The sequence below is a fragment of the Zosterops lateralis genome (assembly GCF_965231275.1).
Source record: "Zosterops lateralis genome assembly, chromosome: 6".
NCBI lineage: Eukaryota > Metazoa > Chordata > Aves > Passeriformes > Zosteropidae > Zosterops > Zosterops lateralis.
In genome coordinates this window covers 47,553,207-47,571,899 of record NC_139761.1, presented here as the reverse complement: position 1 = coordinate 47,571,899, position 18,693 = coordinate 47,553,207, and the positions used below count along the sequence as shown (strand labels likewise).

Here is an 18,693-nt window from a genome sequence, read left to right as displayed (position 1 = left end):
GCCTAGTGTGGTTTTGGGCTCCCTGTCTGTGAGCAAGGCACCTGTCATCCCCATCCTGAATGGCATTATCCTCCTCAAAGTCAGAGGAGACTCCTCACAAGCCTCCCCCTCCTCTGTGTAAGCATCAGAGACTGGTTAACCCTTAAAATCCTCTCCTGGGTGAGGAACTCTTGACTAAAATGCTATTTGCTCTGTCAGGGCTCCAACCCAAACTGGCACAATTTGGCATAAGCAAGGCTCCATCTGCCTTTCACACGCCACTTCCCAGCTCATTCTTATGGCAGCTTTCTCTGGGGTTTTACAACAAGCAGTGCTGTTTGCTGTAAACAAAAAGTAAAATGAGAAGTATAAACTGCAGCCATGCTGCCCCCTCACACAGCAGCAGTACGTAAGAGAACAGCTGGAGCTGCAGCAACAGATACAGTGAGCAAATCATGTACAGTTGTTCAGGGTACCAAGGCACTTCCCCATCCTTAAGCAGCACTACACTGTGATTTCTAACTCTATGGCAAGGTTCTCTGACAAGGCAGCAGCAAGAAAGGTTGCTACAACTGCCACACACCAAAGCAAGCTGTGAGCCTCAGGACCTGTATCTTGGAGTGGGAGAAGTCAGATGAATGGTGTCAATACTGCCTGAAGTTCTCTATCTCCTTTTGTGATGAAGCCTTAGGGCAGAAAGCTTTAGGAGAGAGACCAGTAACTCTTAGCTTCACCTGCTCATCTGAATTCAAAGCAGGAGCACAGGAACATATGATTTCCTCCCTCTTGAGGATGATCAGGGCATGATGATCATCAGCACATGATGATCAAAAAAGCAGCAGCAGTGGACCAAACACCGTCTCTGTCTCCCCACTACAACCAGGGCATGTGCTGCTTTGGGCTACAGGGATCTTGTAAAGCTTTAGGAAAACCCCCAAACATCAGAGCCAGGGAACTGGTAGTAATTGAGCAGTTCTCTTGGTTTGATGCTAGGTGGGAAAGAGTGAAAAAGAAGCAGCTGAGAGGCCAGCTTAGCTCCCAGCTCCAGCAGATGCCTCCCTGGAGGCCAGGTAGGAAGCAGTTTGCTCAGTTCTGGGAGTAGGGAAGGGAGCAAAACAGGCAGTATTCAGTGTCAGTACTTGCTTTGGCACTAAAGCAGCATAGCTGGTGCCTGCTTGTAAAACCCATGTCCTGTCCCTGCTGAGAAATAAAGAAAACAAGAAGAAATAAACAGTCTTTAAAAAAGGACACGATGAAAAAACAAATAAAAGAAGGAACAAGCAGAGGAGCGTCCCTCTAAAACAAGCAGGGAGCAGGCCAGCCCTGGCTAGCTCTCCTCCCATGCCCATCAGATGCTGTGCAGCTCCAGGCATGGGCATTCCTGAGCAGCACCCTACTTCTCCCCTCATTTCAATCCTCTCCCAGCATCCTTAACTCATTAGGTTAAATGGAAGCCAGCCACTGCCCCTAGGTCACCACGGCAATATTTCCAAAAGACAAAAAAGAAATCAAATAAGAAATCCCCCTCAGCATGACACCAGGCTTCCTGGGAAGGCCAGGCAGCTCTCCAAGCTGTGCCTGCCCTCCCCATGGGATGGGCTTTAAAAAGGGGCTGAGAACAAACAAAAGAGAGATGTTTGTTCTCCCAACAGGCTCTGGCAGGGAGACTCTGCACATCCAAGAGTTTTGCAAGCCTCTGAGGAAAGGAGGGAGGCTTCAGTGCCACCCTGCTGTTTCTCTTGGCCTGGAGATGCTGAACTTCACTGGGCTCATCACCACTGCTGCTGCAGGGAAGGGTGGGACCATTAGACAATGGCAGGGAGCCTCCCTCCTACCCCACACCAGCCGTTGTGAAAGAACACCCTTCCCAGTAGCCAAAGAAATGACCATGATGTTCTTCCTGGCAGCCTGGGGGCAAGACACAGGCAGAGAGTGGAAAGTCCCTTCAGGGAAGGGATTAGGGAGGAAAAAGATGGCTGTGTGAGCCAACCAGCAAAGCAGGGTGTCCCAGACATTTTTGTCCAGTTGCCTGGTGGAACTGGCCCAGCAGGGCTGGCAGTGCTTTCTTCAAAGTGAGGAGAGAGGGTGGGAGGTGGGGGCTGGAAAAAGAGAGGGTTTTCTGGAAGATGACAAGTGGGAAGCCCCTCCATTCCTCTCCACCCCCTTTCCCAAGGAAAACATTGCTGCTCTGTAGCTGCTAATGGCTTCCAGATGGAGCAACAGGGTCACAAAGCATGGAGAGCTCTCACGGAGAGATGAAAGCCTGGACATGCTGCCCTCATCTGCAAGAGCAAGGCAAGAAGAAGCCTCGAGCACCCCTCTGCGAGAAAAACAAAAGGCTGGTGGGGAAAGCCCCAAAGAAAGTTCTCCTGTGCACACACCTGTACCCAAATCCACTCCACACACATGCCACAGTCAGGTTTCTTCTGCTTTGCCTACTCAGGAAACACTGGAAGGAGACTCAAGTTTTGTAAATTCACACAGACATTCCCAGCAAAAGCTGGGAGGAAGTCTACGGCACATCTCCAGGACTGGGATGGACAGTGGTGACACAGCACAGGAGAGCCAGGCTGGAATATGCTGGCCCATGCTATGCTACCCCAGCCTACAGCACTACAGGGCACTTTCTATGTGCCCTGGGATCTCAGCCACAAAAAGAGCATAAATCCCACTGGAGGACTCCTTGTAGGTTTTTCAAACATGGCACAGGTTTTCTAAGGAAAACTGTCAAAGCTACAGGTTTAAAGAGCTCTGAAGAACAAGGAGCCACCTCTGGCACAGGTCCAGGGCAGCAAAGCCAGTGGGAGAGGACAAAAGAAAAGAACAACTACATTAGTTGTAGCTGGATAGATCTGAACCCAAAATAACCTGATGGTACCAATGTATTTTTAAAGACTTAACCAGTTTTAGTGTGCAGAGTAAATGAAGCACAGGGGTTGGTCATGACCAAGGTAGAATGAATTACAATGAAATGGAAATTAAATTGGAAATGCAATGAAATAACATGTTGCTTTCTTAATAGAAATTGAATTCTGTGATAAGAATAGAAAAAACCCTATACTGTCAGATACATGGTGTAAGCCAGAAAGGAAAGTACTAAAAAAAGTGTTTTGCCTTAAAACTACTATTTTAAAAATAATTCCAGTATTATTGAAGGAGTCAATCTGACAGTGATTAGAGGAAAATCTAGAACAAGTAAAACTCAGCTTTTGTTTTGTTTTTGTTTGTTGTTGTTGTTTTTTTTCCTTTAAGGAACAAAATAATTAAATTATCCTTAACTGTAAGTTTATTTCCAAGATAAAAAAATGCCTATACTTCTATTTTTAAAAATCCACATATATTATTTTTTAAATAATCCATTTTGCTCAGTGTGGTTCAGGGCCAAATGCAAACCTCGGTTTCCACTGCCAAGCACGCGAGCCTGGCCACAGCTCATGTGTCTGGTGGAAAATCTCTGACACAGGGAACCTTGACAACATAGAGCACAAATGCGTGAGAGAAGAAACCAGTCCTGCACCAGCTGTGTGCATCCACAGGGATCCCTGCAGCACCTCATGCCAAGACTGAAGGTGATTTTTGATTGGTGTTTATTACAGAATCTACAGACCAGGAGCCTCAGGCTCTTCTCTAGCCCTTTCACAACAAGTCTAGCAAAAGATATGCTGTTGAGTCTAACCCTACAATGAATGGAAGTTGGCACCATCTCTAGAAGATGCCTAACATTTTCAGAAAAATGGGGACAAGGATGGCAGTGGGAACAGAAACCAAGATCTTCTCCTTGTGGGTCCACAGCCGTTGTAGGACTGTTGAGTTCTAGAGCCTTTGCAACACACTGGAGTTCTCCTGAGTCCCCTCTGCAATGAAAATCTTCCAGAAATCACTGCTTTTCATCCCAGGCAGTCCTGAAAAAGCTAATTAAGCTACATTAGCTAAAAAGGCCAATTAAGTTATGGATAGAAGGGATAGCTGCTCCACAACCACTTGGCCAGCACAAGTTTGGGTGATAGGCTGGGATGCCCTGCACTGCTGGTCACATCTGGGACCCATGGCAAGAGTGGCCAAGGCATCCTCATGTGCTGTAAGGACAATGGACAAAGCTCAGAGAGATGTCCCCATCCCTGCCCTATACTGCCATTTAGCAGTCCCTCCTTTCTGCAAGGATCAGATTTCCCTGAGCCCAGCAAAACCTCATGACAGGACTTCCAAAATCCTGAAGACACCCATGAAAGCTTGTGAGCAGCTGCAGTTCAACTCAGACATGTAGACATTTGTAAGAAAGACTTCAAAGCCTCTCTGTGCTTTCTGGCCCATTTATTCTAGACCAGTCTGCGTGAAAAGCAGCTTGAACTTGTTTCCAGGGCAGAAATCATCGTCCTGGATTGTATTTGCTCCGAGGAGGATGGTGGAGACAGTCTGAATCACCTCTTAAGGAAGGCTGTGTTCCCATCAGCCGATGCCCCTTCCACGCCCCAGCAGCATTCACAGGCACATTCATCACCTTAGTCCCAAGCCATTGATCCCCCACCTGCCTCCCTCAGGCTTTGCTGCCTGACTGGCTTGGGAGCTGGATAAACATTACCTAGGGAACTGCCCCACCAAAAAGCCCCCTCCTGCCTTTCTGTTGGGACAGTGGCACCCAGCAGGATGACAGGGAGAGGCAGCAGTGGCAGCAGCCTCAGTGGCCAAGTTTACCCCACCAGTGTATGCCTGTCCAAAACCTCACACTCCTCCAGGTAGGAGACATTACCCAGCAGAGGATTTACTAATAAAACACATGAAACCTAGACAGAGGCAAAGCAAAGCCCTTCCTCTCACCCCAAAATCTACGTGGAAAACCGCACCCCAGCTCAGGATGCTTTTGCACTCTTCATCGTGGCTGGCCCTGCTCCCAGGGCCGAGCTAATTGGAGCCACAGGTCGTGTTGCCCTGTCACTTGCTGCGAGCAGCTGGAGGCAGATTTCCTATTTTGGATCTGGCAGGAGAGAGTGGAGCCAAGACCATCCGGCTGCTGTGCTCCATTCCTTGCCGGGCAGCTTGAGGGGAAGCACAGGAAGGGCAGCAGCAGGGACCAGCACCCAGTGATGCTCCCAGCACACAGGCAGCCCAGCAAGGGGGAAAGTGGGAAATCCTGGGGTGTGGATTTAAGGCAAACAAGAGCTGAAGTTTTTGTTCCTGCCCTCCTCAAAGCATTTCATCCACAACAGCCATCTCCAGGCATCACATAACCAAATCTTTGAAGGAAGGGGAGCCTGGTTTTTTCCTCCCACTGTCATCTCACCAAGAAAGGGCAAAAGTAGTAAGCCCAGGGTCACTTGCCTCTCCAAGATCCCCAGGTGCTCTTAAAAACCAGTGACACCACAGCACTAATTTATTGTGGAGAGATCAGAACTCTTCCAATTTGTACTGGTATCTCCAGAGACCAGCTCAGCCTTCTACAGGCCCTCATAACACCCTGAATCATAGTTTTGTTGTTTCTTTGTGTTTTTTTCAATGGTACTTTATGTGCAGGATCAGTAAATATCTGAGAAGTGGTTAGCCAGTTGTAAGCAACTTATCAACACCTCTAGCTGTCCTAGATTTTGGCCTTGTAATCAACATCTTCCCAGCCTCCAGACAGAAACAAAGCATTCCAGGCACGGTGTTATCCAAAAGCAAGAAGGATTTTGGTTTCTGAACTTCAAATAATGCAACTAAGTGCATATCAGACACAAGCCAAGCTCAGATGAAGAACAAGTATTTTCCTTTATAGTTATGAAAGCAAGGAACTAAGGTGCTCCAGCTATCCTCATCCCTGGTACTGCTTGGTCTTTACAGTGCAGAAGCAGTTAAAGCATTTGTTGGAGCACTGGATCCAGAGCCAAAATGCAAGTGTCAAAAGCCAGGACTGCAACAAGTGGTTAGGGGATCAGATGGTTTGCATGCCGTGCTGAGGAAAAGCCCATGAACAAGGACCCATTTAATAACCTCCCAGGCCAGCCCACAAGACAACTCGTGCATGCAGTGCCAAAGTGCTGGGGAGGAGGGGCAGCACTTGTGGGAAACCCCAGCCCGCAGGAGCCCCTTCCCTGGGGCTGCAGAGGCAAGCAGGGGAACAGCTGCCTGCTGCCCTGGGGGCTGCAGGGGTGGCTACTGTCCAGTCTGGGAGCTGAGGGCAAGGTCTGCTCCTCTCCTCCTGCTCCTGCTGCAGCCTGAAGTGTCAAGCCTGGTACTCTGTATCTTAGCTGTTCCCCACAGCTTCTTTCTCCAACTTCCCCATTACCCTCAAATCCATTATTTTTCTCTCCCATAACACACAGACACCCTGGAAAAGCAGTCTTTAACAAACAGCTCAGGCTTTGGGGTAGAGGAAAAGACACAGAAAGAAACCAGGAGACACCAGATCCCTGCTTTCCTATTTCCCCTTCTCACTCAGCACACACCCTGTGATGGAAGCTTTCCTCCTTCGACAGTGTTTATTGCTTCCCCCTGTCCTGCAGTGCCGCAGCAAAGCCTGGCTGGCCTTTAAAAGCCTCCTGACAAATCCCGGGAGCAGTGCCCTGTGCCAGACACCAAAAAGTGGTTTGCAAAGGGGAAAAGAAAAAAACAACAGAGCTCTGGAGGCCAAGCCCAAAGAGGTTCCTGTTCCCAAAAGCAGGAACATTGTGTGCATGTGTATATTGCATGCCAGAGAAAAAAAAAAAAAGGAGGGAGTATCAGTTGTAGGAGAGAGGAAAAATGGGGGGGAGCAGGGGTGGGGGGAAGCAAAAAGAAATCCCAGCCTTAAGACTCCAGAGGTCTGGCTGGGAGAGGCAGCAACTGAAAGAAATGCTCTGCTGTTATTACTGCATGGAAATTACAGCTGCCAGAAGGAATCCAGGCCAATCTGTTGCTGAATATAACTTTAAAAAGACAGCCAGCCTCAAATCATGGGCTGCTCACGGGTGTTGGAAAGTCAGTGCAGTGGTGGGACCCACTGGCTTCTGAACAGCAAGGGCTGAGGACAAAGACAAAATAAGGGTAGAAGAGTAAAAGATGCTCAACAGGCAGGAGGGAAGGACTCTGCCCCATGCTCCAGGTCCCCCAGGCTTGGGGAGAAAGTGTTAACTAGGGAGGTATCAGTTGTTACCCCTCAAAAGAAGGAGAACTTTGGACTGGTTCCTGGAAAGGAGAGAGTTTAACTTCTTGTAAGCTCTCTTTTCTGTTTTTTTAAAATAAGATCTACAGAGGGCAAATGCTGCAAGTAGATCTCTGGGTGTGAGGCAGGAGAAGAGAGACAACAAGACAGAAAAACCCACAGCTATTTACAGCAGCAGCATCTTCTGTAACCAGGGACAGCCAGTGAGATGGCTCAGGCATGCTGTTTCATGGGCAAGTAGGGAAATGCAAAGGAAAACCCTTTCCAGAAAGTAATTTTAGCTACAGGTGAGAACAGGACATCAGATCAGACGATGTTTCCAGCCCCGTCAGCTTGTGCTCCAAGCCAGCTCCTGACTGGCAGCCAGCCCCTCCTGCAAGCCTCTCCCCCTCGTCTGTGAGGGATGTTGGAGAACAGGGGAGAACCAGGGGCTTACAGCTTCCAGCACGCCAGCACGCTGTCAAATTAACAAAAATCATGCTAAGCTTAACTGTTATGCACAGAGGCTCCACCTGCCCCTCCTGGAGAACATGAGTCACACGCTCACCAAGCTTTGCTTTCCACTGCCAGGCACTCTGTTGGCTACTTTTACATCCCTTTGGATAGGAAACAAGACACACTTCCAAGAAGTCTCCCCTCTTCCCAAATGTGCTCTGGAGAAAACCCACAACACTGCAACATGTCTTTTTGAATTTTTAGCTGGTGTGGATTTGGACTCTGCGCCTGGGCCACAGCCAGCATTTATCAAAGGCTCTGGCTGGCACAGCAGGGGATATTTTGGAGAGTACAAGGGCAGCAGGAGGTATTTTTATCTCCTTGTTGCTCACCTGGAGCTTTCTGCCCCTCTTTGGGTCTGCTCCAGCCTACCCTGGGGCACAAGACCCAAGCAGCAACGCCAGCACCCCCACAGCTACTCACCGACATAGAAGGTGTTGGGGGCCTGCTTGTCCCCCAGCTGCAGGTACAGGATATTCGTTGTCTGTGAGTCATGGCGCAGCCACAGGGCCACTCCCAGGATGATGCCTCCGGCCAACTGAGGAGAAAACAGAGGGAGGCAAGGGTTACCCACTGCTCCAGCCACATCAGGGCCAGACTGGCAGTTTTCAGCCAGGAGCAGACGACTTGCTTCTCATCTTCCCACAAATATACAAGAATGTCCTTTCTAACCATCATCCCTGTAACAGGCTTTGTGTCCCATAGATCATGAGCCATGTGATCTTCCCTGCTTTATAAGAAGACCCTCATTCTGGGGATGTGCAAAGCCCTTTCCAGTTCTTGCAGGACATTTCCTTCCCAAGAGGTATTTTATTACGCTTCATTATTATTTTCAATGGAAGTCTCTGCATTACCCAAGCAGGAGGAGATGTGCCACTAAGGCTTCTATGAGAGTTTTTCAACAGAAGTTAGGATCAGCCCCAGTTACTCCCTTTTTCCAGTGGGCTGTTATCACCCCATTTCATTTCTCTGTGACATACAAACAGAAAGGGGAGGAACTGTCCATTTTTCCCCTCTGCCCCCAAGTCCTGCATGCACACTGCTTCCCATCCAGGCTCAGGCTTCTAGTCAAACACATAGTGTTCCTCAGGCAGACAAAGATTTCCTTAGTGTCCTAATACAGGAATTGAAGTGGAGCAAGGCCTGGGGTCAGGCCAAAGCACCACCACACTACTTTTGAGGGCCTCCAGGCTATGACTGCTGCCTTGCCCATGCTGTCACACAGCAGAAGAGCAGCACACCCACACCCACGTGTGCACACCGACACGCAGGACTGACCAGGGCAAAGACAAAAACACACTCCAGATGTGGGAGGAGACATTCTGTGCATGGGACAGCAACTCAACCACTGGGATATTTATGTACAAACAATGAGAAGTTTTATGACTGACTTCCTCACTGTTTTCCCTTTCAGGGAGGGGCTGGAAATGGCCATGCAAGATGGGAGCAGATATGGGGCACTACAGCAGGCAAGGTGTCACTGAGAGGAACTCAGGGCAGAGCTTTTCCAGCAGGACTCACCATGTCCTCTGTGACATCTCCCTTCCATTTAAAAGCATTAGAGAGAGGGGAAAAAATACAAACATCTGGGAAAAAACCCAAACCCTTAAGAATTTCAATATCACTGCTGTGAAATGCTGAAATCACCTGTTCAAATGCCAATTTAATTTTGAGTGTCCTACATCCTTGAAGCCATTTATCTTAAAAAAGGGAAGAAAACTACCAAAGAGTATAGAAGTGGAAACATGCTTTTCCTAAGTGTCTGAATCAGGTCAGCTACAGGCATAACAGGCACCAGGAAAGTCCCTTAAAAAAAAAAAAAAGAAAAAAAAAAAAAGCAGGGCTTTTTCAGTAAAGGTGCAAAGTCTCCAGTTGTGCAAGCACAACAAGGAACACAGGAGGACAGGGAAATGCAAGACAGGCTGTCAATGAGAGCCTGGCTTTGCCCCTTGTGAGCTCAGCTGGTGGTTTCCTCCTTGCTCATCTCTACAAATCCCAGCCACAAGGTTTTTCCAGGAGTGCCACTGAAGCTGGGGCAAACCCATACCATTTCCAAACTTACAGGACAAACTGCTCTCAGGGCTTTTCCACTGTCAGAGGGAAAAATCCTTCCCAGCTCCTAGAGAGGAAGGGAAATCTTTGCTTTTCCCCAGTCTGCCACCAAAGTAATCGGCTTTTAACACTTGTCCCACAAGAACCAATGCAACTTCCCTGCTGGCACATTCCCTCATCCCTCCTGCACTGGGGCCAGCCTGAGGTTCTCCAAACACTGGCTATGGAGGAAAGTCACGAAAGCCGGTCTGTGCTCGAGTCCAGCTCCAAATAAGGCAGGTTGTGGCTTTGCACAAAGTTACCCAAATCCAGCCTGGTGTGGCTTGTTCATTGTCTGAGGGCATAACAAAGTTTGTGTTTTTACTATCAGAGGAAAGAATGTGTCCCCGAATTAATCCATGCCACTCGAAGTAAAGTTCTCTTGGTAGCTGCTAGGAGAGAAGAGATCCTGAGGAAGGTTTGGATTTCTGTGCTGGCTGGAAGAGGTAACGAAAAAAAGGCTGCAGCCTTTTTTGTTTTTGTTTTCTCCCTGCAAGGACACATTGCTCTGCCCTGACATGCTGCCCTCCACACTCAGCAGCACCACCCCAGCATGCCCTGCCACCCATGGCAAGGTTGGGGTGATACCAGCACCTCCACTTCCAGCCAAATTTGTCTTAAAATGCCCAACAGCACTGAAAGCAGGCTGCAAGTGGTCCTCAAGATATTCTTTAATCATTTTGGAACATCAGCTAGAGGGATGGAGCCTCTTCTAATGCATCAAACCCAGCCCAGCAGCGAGGTCTGCCTAAGACAGCCATCTGAACCAACTCCAGATGTTCCTGGTTTCATCCTGAATGCACCCCGGGAACATCACATACCCCTCCGGCACCGCCTAACTCCATTTGCATTTTTAACAGAGCATGGAAGACCTCTGAATGGAAGCTTTAATCCAATAGCAGCTGGATTTCTTAAGAGAAAATGACATTCACTTACTAATGAAAACAGGGCTTGAGCTATGATGAGTAACTTTTTCCATGAAAGCCATACATCCTCCCACCAGCAAGAAGCCCAAAACGGAATTAAGGCTCTTTCTTCCCAAAGCAAAGAAAACAAGAGGGAGAAAACATTGTCAGCTTGCCACAGTAACTCTGCCTTCCATTGTACCTTGCTTGGGATAATCTCATTCCTAATAGAACAACTTGTTCCAGATAAAAGCTTGGTATTTTCTCCCCCTTCCATCCTACAACTGCTGTTTGCCAACAGGAGAGCCTGAGAAGCTCCAGTCACTGATGGCAGCATCACACTCGTCTCTAGGCTGCACATCCTCATACATATCACTGGCTTTTTCTGCTGTGGATATCTGTAATCTCACACAGGTTATCCCACTGATCTTTGTGTTCTCAGCTTGTCAGACAGCAGCGTTGCAGTGGCTGAGACCATCACTTGTGATACACTCCAAGTGCCCAGCACAGCTCTCCATTTAAATTTTGGGGGACTGCAATAATCTAAAAGCTGCCACTTCAGCAATGCCAGCAGCGTGTTGGACTTTGACCTGCTTTCCAAAAGCTGACCTCCCCAGCCTTCTGCTCTGCTTCCAGCAGCACTTGTAGAAGGCACATCAGTGTTGTTCCCCAGGATGGGGCTGGCCCCAGAGCTCACACCCTGAGCAGCTTCCCGGCACAGCAGAGGTGGTGTTGCAGGCTCCGACATTTCCTCTTTACTGCTATTTTCCAGCTTCCAGAGATTTATTGCTTCTTCCACAGACAGCTAGACTTTTCCAGCTGGATCCTGCCTGCCCAAGGCTTGCTTTTTCAGGAATGCTGCTTCTGGTTGACACAGTGGGGGAAAGTCCCCATTGAAGGCTGCCCAGTGGTGGGAAAAGGCAGGCCCTGTATCCCCAAGAAGTGATGGGATGGTATCCCATGTGAGGAGGTATCACCAGATGGGCATTATGATGGAAGCAGGTGGCAGTCCTGGTTTGCTGCCCAATCCATGGTGCACACAGTGAGGGGCTCCTTCCTGGACTGAGCCTCACCAATGGAGATGCTGCTCACCCTAAAACTTCCAGATCCAGCTGTGGGGCAAGGGAACAAGCCTATTTTTCACAGCTTAGTCACTCCTTTCCACAAGAAATTCTTAGAAATTAGGATTGCAAGGAATGACACCATACCCCTTTTAATGTGGTGTACCCCGCTTCTGAGCTGCCCCCACCTTAACTTGTTGTTCCCTAAAACTCACATATGCCAGGATGTGCATCACCTCCCTGGTCCCTTCCGCTGCCCCCAGCCTTCTTCCTCCTACTCCCTTCCCTCTGCCCTTCTGTAAAATAGATTTCCTGGAAGGGAGGAGGAGAAGAAAGAAGTTCTGGCTGTAGGGCAGCTTGCTGGGCACGCCAGAGCAAAGCAGACAGACATCCTGTGGCTCAAATCAGCAAAAGAGGGAAGTGGAGGTGCCAGCAGTTTCATGATGCTGTATTTTAGCAGTGCCACTTCCCACAGCCATGGCTGGTCCTGCTTCCCAACCTGTGAGAGCCCAAGGGCTGGGAGAGGCTCTTGCCTTGCTGGAAAAATGCTGCAGGCAGAGCTCACGCCGTGATGCCTGGGAAATACCACAGTTACTAACAAGAAGCAGCATGCTGCCAAGAAAGCTTAATGAATTTTAGCTGGTTTATGATTAAGGTAGATGACTGGAGATTTTTAACAGGGCCTCATGCTGCAGAGGTTTACAATTTCCCTTACACCACCTGGAAGCAGAGCCCTTGGTGAGGGCAGCACCCAGACCCCACCTGAGAAGCCCAACCAGGGCTCCCCACGGCTCCTCTCCAACACAACCTGCAAAGCAGCTGAGATGGAGTAACAAGGAATCCTCCTCCTTTCAGGTCTGGGAAACCAGGATGCAGAAAAGCAAAGTGGCTTGCCAAGGCTGAAGTATCTTTCCATGCAAGAAGCCTCTCACATGGTTAGGAACAAACTGCTAATTTGGGGTTGAATGCTTTGCTCCCAGGTAATTTGTGGGTCTCCGGGTGAAGCAGCATGAGTGGAGAAAAAGCGAGGAGATAAAAACTCATAACTTGATGGGAATTACCTTTGGAAGGGCAGTACAAGCCATTGCAAGATCCATGCTAGCACATTCCAGCTCCTGCACTACCAGCCTGAGGGACTGAGGCAGGCAAGAGAGGGACACATGGAACGTGCCCAGATAGCACCACACCTTCCCACAGCCTCTACTTCCCCTCCTGGAAAGCAGAAGATTAATTTCTTTTCTACTGCAACAGCTGAAAGGGCATGGGGTGCAGCAAAGGGCTGACAGCTGAATGGGTTCAATGCTGAGACTATCTCCATGTTACAATGTCAAGTCTTTACACCAAAAAGTCACTTGAAATTTTAAGGTGAGACATGTTAGAGATCACTGCTGTGCTGCATGCTGGGGTGGACTGTGGGATGCCCTGGAGCCCTTTGGGCGGGTGTAAGCAGGGAAGAGACTTCAATAAGACACAGAGTTGCAGTTTGACAGGCACACAATGCAAAAGGTTATCTTGGCACAGACACTCTCAGGCAGGAGCAGCAGATAGGACTCTGTGACAGCACAGGCGAGGTCTTTCTGCTGCCTTCCACAGCCATGGTGCTCCACAGCCACTAAAGGTCAGGCTGAAAGTTTGCAGGCAAGGCCTGCCCAGGAATTGTGGGGAAGGCATTTGGGAAGAGCACCGTGCCCTGCAGGCAGGAGGAGGAGGAGAGCAGCCTGCAGCCCTGCTCTGCTCCCAGCAGCACACCTTCCAGCAGCGGCTATTAATAGAGCTGCCAGCCAGAGAGAAATTCTCCACTGGTGCCTATAGTTACCAGCCCTACAACACTGCAGAGCTTTTCAAAACAAGCTCCAGAGGAACACTCCCGGAGGAGCAGCATGCCAGAGGCCAAATAAAGCTTGATGGATGGGAGGAGAATGGGAATCCAGCACTGAAATCCAAGAGCAGGGTCCTACGATGAGGAGCACTGTGCCCACAGGCCTGATCCCTTCTGCAGACAGAAGCAGCACTTCCTAGGGTTTAACTGCCCTCAGCAGAGAGGAAAACAATTTGAGATATTGCTTTAAAATTAATTTGGTCCCATACATAAGCATTTAACTACAATGGTGATACAACTGCTTTTCCTTCTTAATAGTACAGTGAAAGACACTTCAACAGTGCAGGATCAAAGTGCTTCTCACTGTTAATGCTCTTGCAGAAGATAAGTATTACAGTGGCTGATAGGAGAGTAATGTAAGGAAGACAGAGCAATCCCCATTCCAGCCAGCAGTGCTCCCTCCTTTCAGGTGCAGCCCAGCCCACTAAGTGAAATTGGGTACCCCCACTGGGCAGGGTACACCTGTCTCTTCAAAAAACCTTCTGCACACAGAGACTTCAGAAGAGGTTTTGTAAGTGATGGAAAGGCTGTGTTCACTTGATAGAGTGCCTTAAAACATCCCAGAGAAACATCAGCAACAAAACTTGAGCGTAGGTACTGAGCCTACCAAGGAAACCTCTCTCTAGCCCTTCAAAGTCAGGTATTAAGTAGCTGCAGAGTCAAACACACACGGAAATATGCTTGCCTGTACACTGTCCCAGGATACCAAACAAAATCTGTGGAAGAAGATGCTGGGCCAGCACAAGGCCCTTGCTGCTTGACAGGCTCTCTGTAGTTCCCAGGGAGACCAGCCAGGCACTACCACCTGTGGCACTGGAGCAGTGCTTGGCCCATGCCTGCACCCACAAGAAGATGCAAGTTACTTGGTTAGTCTACAGTTATTTCAAACCTCTGTTTCAGTGCTACAGGAATCATGAGATCTTCCATTCTCCGTTTAAAGCTGTGAGCAGTGATGCATAGCCACCTCTTCACCACAATGGCAGGGTCATGTGCTGCTCAGCAGAAGTGTTACCAGGAGACAACACCACCTCTCCTCACAGTGTCACCTCTCACCACCAACACCAGGTTTCTCTGTGCAGGCTTTGCAGACTCCAGGGTACAGTTAACAGATATTCCGGTGTTGCACAAGAAAATATGCAGCTCCTCTACCTCTTCCCTTTCAATCACCCGTCAGACAGACTGTCACTTCCACCTTCCCTCTATTCTTGCCCTTCCTTCCCTTTGCACCCAGACTGTATGACATCCCCTCAACACACAGAAGAGTTAAGACAGTGCCTGGAAAATGGCATTAGAAGGAAGCTCTTCCTTTTAATTAGACACCTCTCTGCTAGGGCAGCCAGCGGTGCTCTCAACCTGGAAAGCTGCCATGGGTTGTATTAGCTAATAAGCTTGAGTGATCCTTCTCCAAGCAAGTCAATTCCTCCTCGGTTATGTTTAATTATATTTTAAAATAGCTCGCTGGCTTCCTTCAGCCTCCCCAGGGACTCTTTGCAGCGGTGGTCAGTTCAGCCCCATGTACGGAGCTGTGCTCTTGGATTTGGATCATTCAGGAGAGCCGTCAAAGTCCAGCCATCTTCTAGGGATGGGATGGAGAAGCAGCTCCACCTGCTCAGGCTGCCCATCACACCAGCCAAAGTGCCCAGTAACAGCTACTGCTCCCTCTCACAGGACAGTGTCCACTTGCCACCAGCCACCCCACGGTTTCAGCACAACTTGGCAGCACAGAAAAACTTTTGTCTTTCCAGCCCCATGCTTTGCTAACAAGGTGAAGCCCCCAGGTGCTGACCACAGCATACTCCACCACTTCAGTGGTGCCATTGTGAAACATGTGGGGACCCTCTCTTGGGACAGGCACTCATTTGTACGTATGACCCGTGCAGCAGCCACTGCTCCCTCAGGAGCCAAACACAATCTTGGCATCTTCTTCTCAAGAATGCATGCACAAAAGAAAACCTATCCCAAAACATCAAATAAAACTGACACATCTCAGGTACAACGAACGAGGAGCTGGCAGCAGGGTCACCTTTTCCTTTTGCTTTTTCACACTTTGTGAAATTCCCCCTGCACTGCCAGGGGAAGGCAGGGGGAGGAAGCCAGAGGGGTGTCAGTTTATTTACACTCCAGCAGGATAGCAGGGCTACATAAAAAAGTTATCAGAGTAACTACGGCCGAGAATTGCTTCCTTCTTCCTCTTGGGCACTAGAAGAAGCTCCTGTGCAGCTCAGCATGGTGCCTGCCGAACTTTGGGCTCTGCCTCTGGCTTGTTTTCATCACCGGCACCCAGCTGCACACCAGGCAAATCATAAGCAAATAAGCACGGGGAGCTCATCAGGCCCTGCATAATAACCAGCTGGCGGGACTAAAGGGCTGCAGGTGCCGTCTCACACATCCCTGTGGTTAGAGGTGGTTTCCCAACACAGCCAGCCTGCAGCAAGGGTGCTCAGCACCACATTCTGTCCCTAAATGCCACCCTGTGAAAATGACCATCACACTTTGCTGTTAACCACAGTATTCCTCCCCAGCTGGAGGTGCCAGACCGGCAGCTAATCTGCCTTTGTGGTAAATCCAAAATTCCTCTCAACTGCTAGTTTAAAAGACAACACAAAAGGGCTGCAAAACTCTAAGATCTGATATTCAACCACCATTCAGCTGGCCAGTCTCACAGAAAGCATTGTTAATTCTAATGAAGTCCAGGCTCCCAGTCTGCACAGGAGACAGTGTGAGGGGACCAGCAAGTCCAGCACTGGGAGCTGTTTTGGGGAGCCAGTGGGTCCCAGCTCACCCCCTTCTGGGGAGGAACTGAAGTATCTGCCCACGCTCACAGGGAACACCCTCCAAAAGGGAAGGGAAAGACAGCCCAAGTCATAACGGGGAAATTATACAGATTGGCAATTCCTCTTGGAAGAAAAATGCCCATTTATAAAAGATGAGCTCTTTTGCAAGACTTTGAGGTGAACAAGTGATCTTGCTGAGAAGCAGTGGCTGTGCAGAGCCCCCAGCATCCTTCCTGCCACCCAGGAGACCCTTCCTCCCTCGCAAGCACAGCCGGCAGCTTCTTCGACAAGAATGGCAGGAAATCGGGAGCAGAAGGCAAGAAAAAAACCCTGGGATAAGCACGATAACTCGGAAGGAACAACACTTCACAGACAACCGTACCCGCCTCCATCCGGCCATTTTAAGGGTGGAGGAAAAAGGTTAAAAAAAAAAAATAATAAACCAACCCAGAACTGTCCCCTCATTCACGCAGCTGGCAACACATCAGGTATCAATTAACGCCGCTGTTATCAGAGCTTTTCACCTCCCCCTTGGCCAGTGTTACACCCAGAAACAAGGCGAACAGGCCTGAAGAGAGCACTCACTTTAAGCCCTACACCTCCCAAGGATGGGGATCCCCCCAAAGAGCTTCCCCAGGGGGAGTCAGCAGGGAGAGGCTCCAGCCAGGCAGTGCAACTCCAGGCACCAAAGCAGGGTTTGCTCTGGAATCCATCAGTCCCCTTCCCACTTCTCCAGCCCCCCTTGGTACGTTCGCTGCTGTAAGCAAGCACTGAGGAAAAAACCAGAAAAATCCCAAATCCTCGACAGCAGAGCGGGGTGTCAGGCGAGGGGCACAGGGCACTGCACAAGGGGCACCCAGGCGGTGCCTTCCCTGCCAGGGTGGGGCTGGACTCACTGCCAAGACAAAAAGGCATTCCGTGGAATGGAAAGCAGAGTATTTAAAACACGAAGCCAGCAGCCTGCTCGGGCATATCTCGTTGCCCGCGGGCGCAGGAGCAGAGCAGGGAGAGGGGGATTCCTGCCAGCCAGCCCAGCGCTGCCGGAGGCTGTTCCTAACCGGGACAAACGCGGTGTGCAGGGAAACCGGGATACGCCGCTTTTTGCTAAATTAGCCGCACGTCCGGATGGATTATTTCACCAGAAACTTTCTCAGGAAAGGCAGCCTCCCTAGGCAGCCTGGCTAGAATGTGCATCCTAAAATAACTCCCCGGGCGGCGGGTCCGGGATGTGCCGCCAGCTGCGGGCGGGGGGCCCCGAATCCCCCTCCCCGTGTTTGCCCAGCGCCCCCTCCTCTGCGGCAGGGCAGGGCAGGGCCTCGCCTTCCTTCCCCTCCCCTCCCTCCGCCTGGCAGCATCCCTGCATCCCTCCCTGGCTGGGGAGCGCCGCTTTCCCCCGCGCAGACCCACAGCAAGAGGCTCTGCCCCCCCCGCCTTTCCGCCCATAAACATCTGGAGCAGCTGGAGGAGGCGAGCATCGCAAAGGTCTTCTCCGACCTCAAACCAGCCTGCAATTCTACCTCCCCCTCTGCACTATTTAAAAAATAGACGTAAATAGATATACGTGTACAATTACAGACATACGCATGCATTAAAATAAAAATAATAATAAAAAAACAAAGGATAAGCAGCCCCTCCGCCTCCCTCAAAAAAAATTAAAAAAGGAGCAGCTCCTAAGGCACATCCCAGACAGCAAGTCTGAATGCTGGGGGGCAAGAAGGAGGCTAAACCCAGGCGCAGGCAGACGAGCCATATTGCAGCCCCCTTATTTAAAGGCTGGGGGGGCTCAGCCCCCGCTCCCCGCCGCCCCTGTGCTCACCCAGAAGATGAAGTTGAAGACGAAAAGAAGATATTTGATGCACTTGGTGCAGCCTTCCACTCCCATGGCGACGGCTTTCCCAAATCTGTGCGGCCGAGCTGAGCGGGCGGCGGCGGGCGAGAAATCCCCGCCCCGGGCCCGCCCCGGAATCGCCTCCCGGACACGCCCTGGACACGCCCCTGGACACGCCCCAGCAACGGGCTGGAACATGCAATGCATCCCCCTCGCCTTCCCGAACTGGGGGTCGCCTGCTTTTTTCCCCTTTTTTATCTTTTTTTAAAATTTTTTTCTTCTTTCCCCCCCCCCCGCTTTTCCCATCTCCTATTTTTTCCTAACTCCTCTTTTCCTTTTTGCCCCCCCCTTTTGCATTTATCCCTCTTTTTTTCTTTTTTCTTCTTTTGAATTTTCCCTCCTTTCCCCTCTTATTTAATCCTTCTCCACCTTCCTTTCCCCCCTTCCTCTCTTTTTCTTTTTTCTCTTCTTTCTTTCATCTTCAGCTTTTTTTTTTTTTTTTTTTTTTTTTTTTTGCATCTCTTCCCCCATTTTTCTTTTTCCCCCTTTTTAATATGTGCTCTTATT

At 49.8% G+C, this 18,693-nt stretch overlaps 1 protein-coding gene across 1 annotated transcript in view; it reads right to left on the bottom strand.

The window, feature by feature from the left end:
* CD81 (CD81 molecule) overlaps positions 1-18,324 on the bottom strand; it is a gene marked incomplete at its 5' end in the record, with an annotated part of 33,087 nt that extends 14,763 nt beyond the window's left edge. The window contains 2 exons of the mRNA XM_083863472.1: positions 8,012-8,126; positions 18,115-18,324. Coding sequence (XP_083719598.1) covers positions 8,012-8,126; positions 18,115-18,324 — 325 coding nt within the window. The remainder of the gene's footprint in view (positions 1-8,011; positions 8,127-18,114) is intronic.
* Between the last annotated feature and the right edge of the window lie 369 nt (positions 18,325-18,693).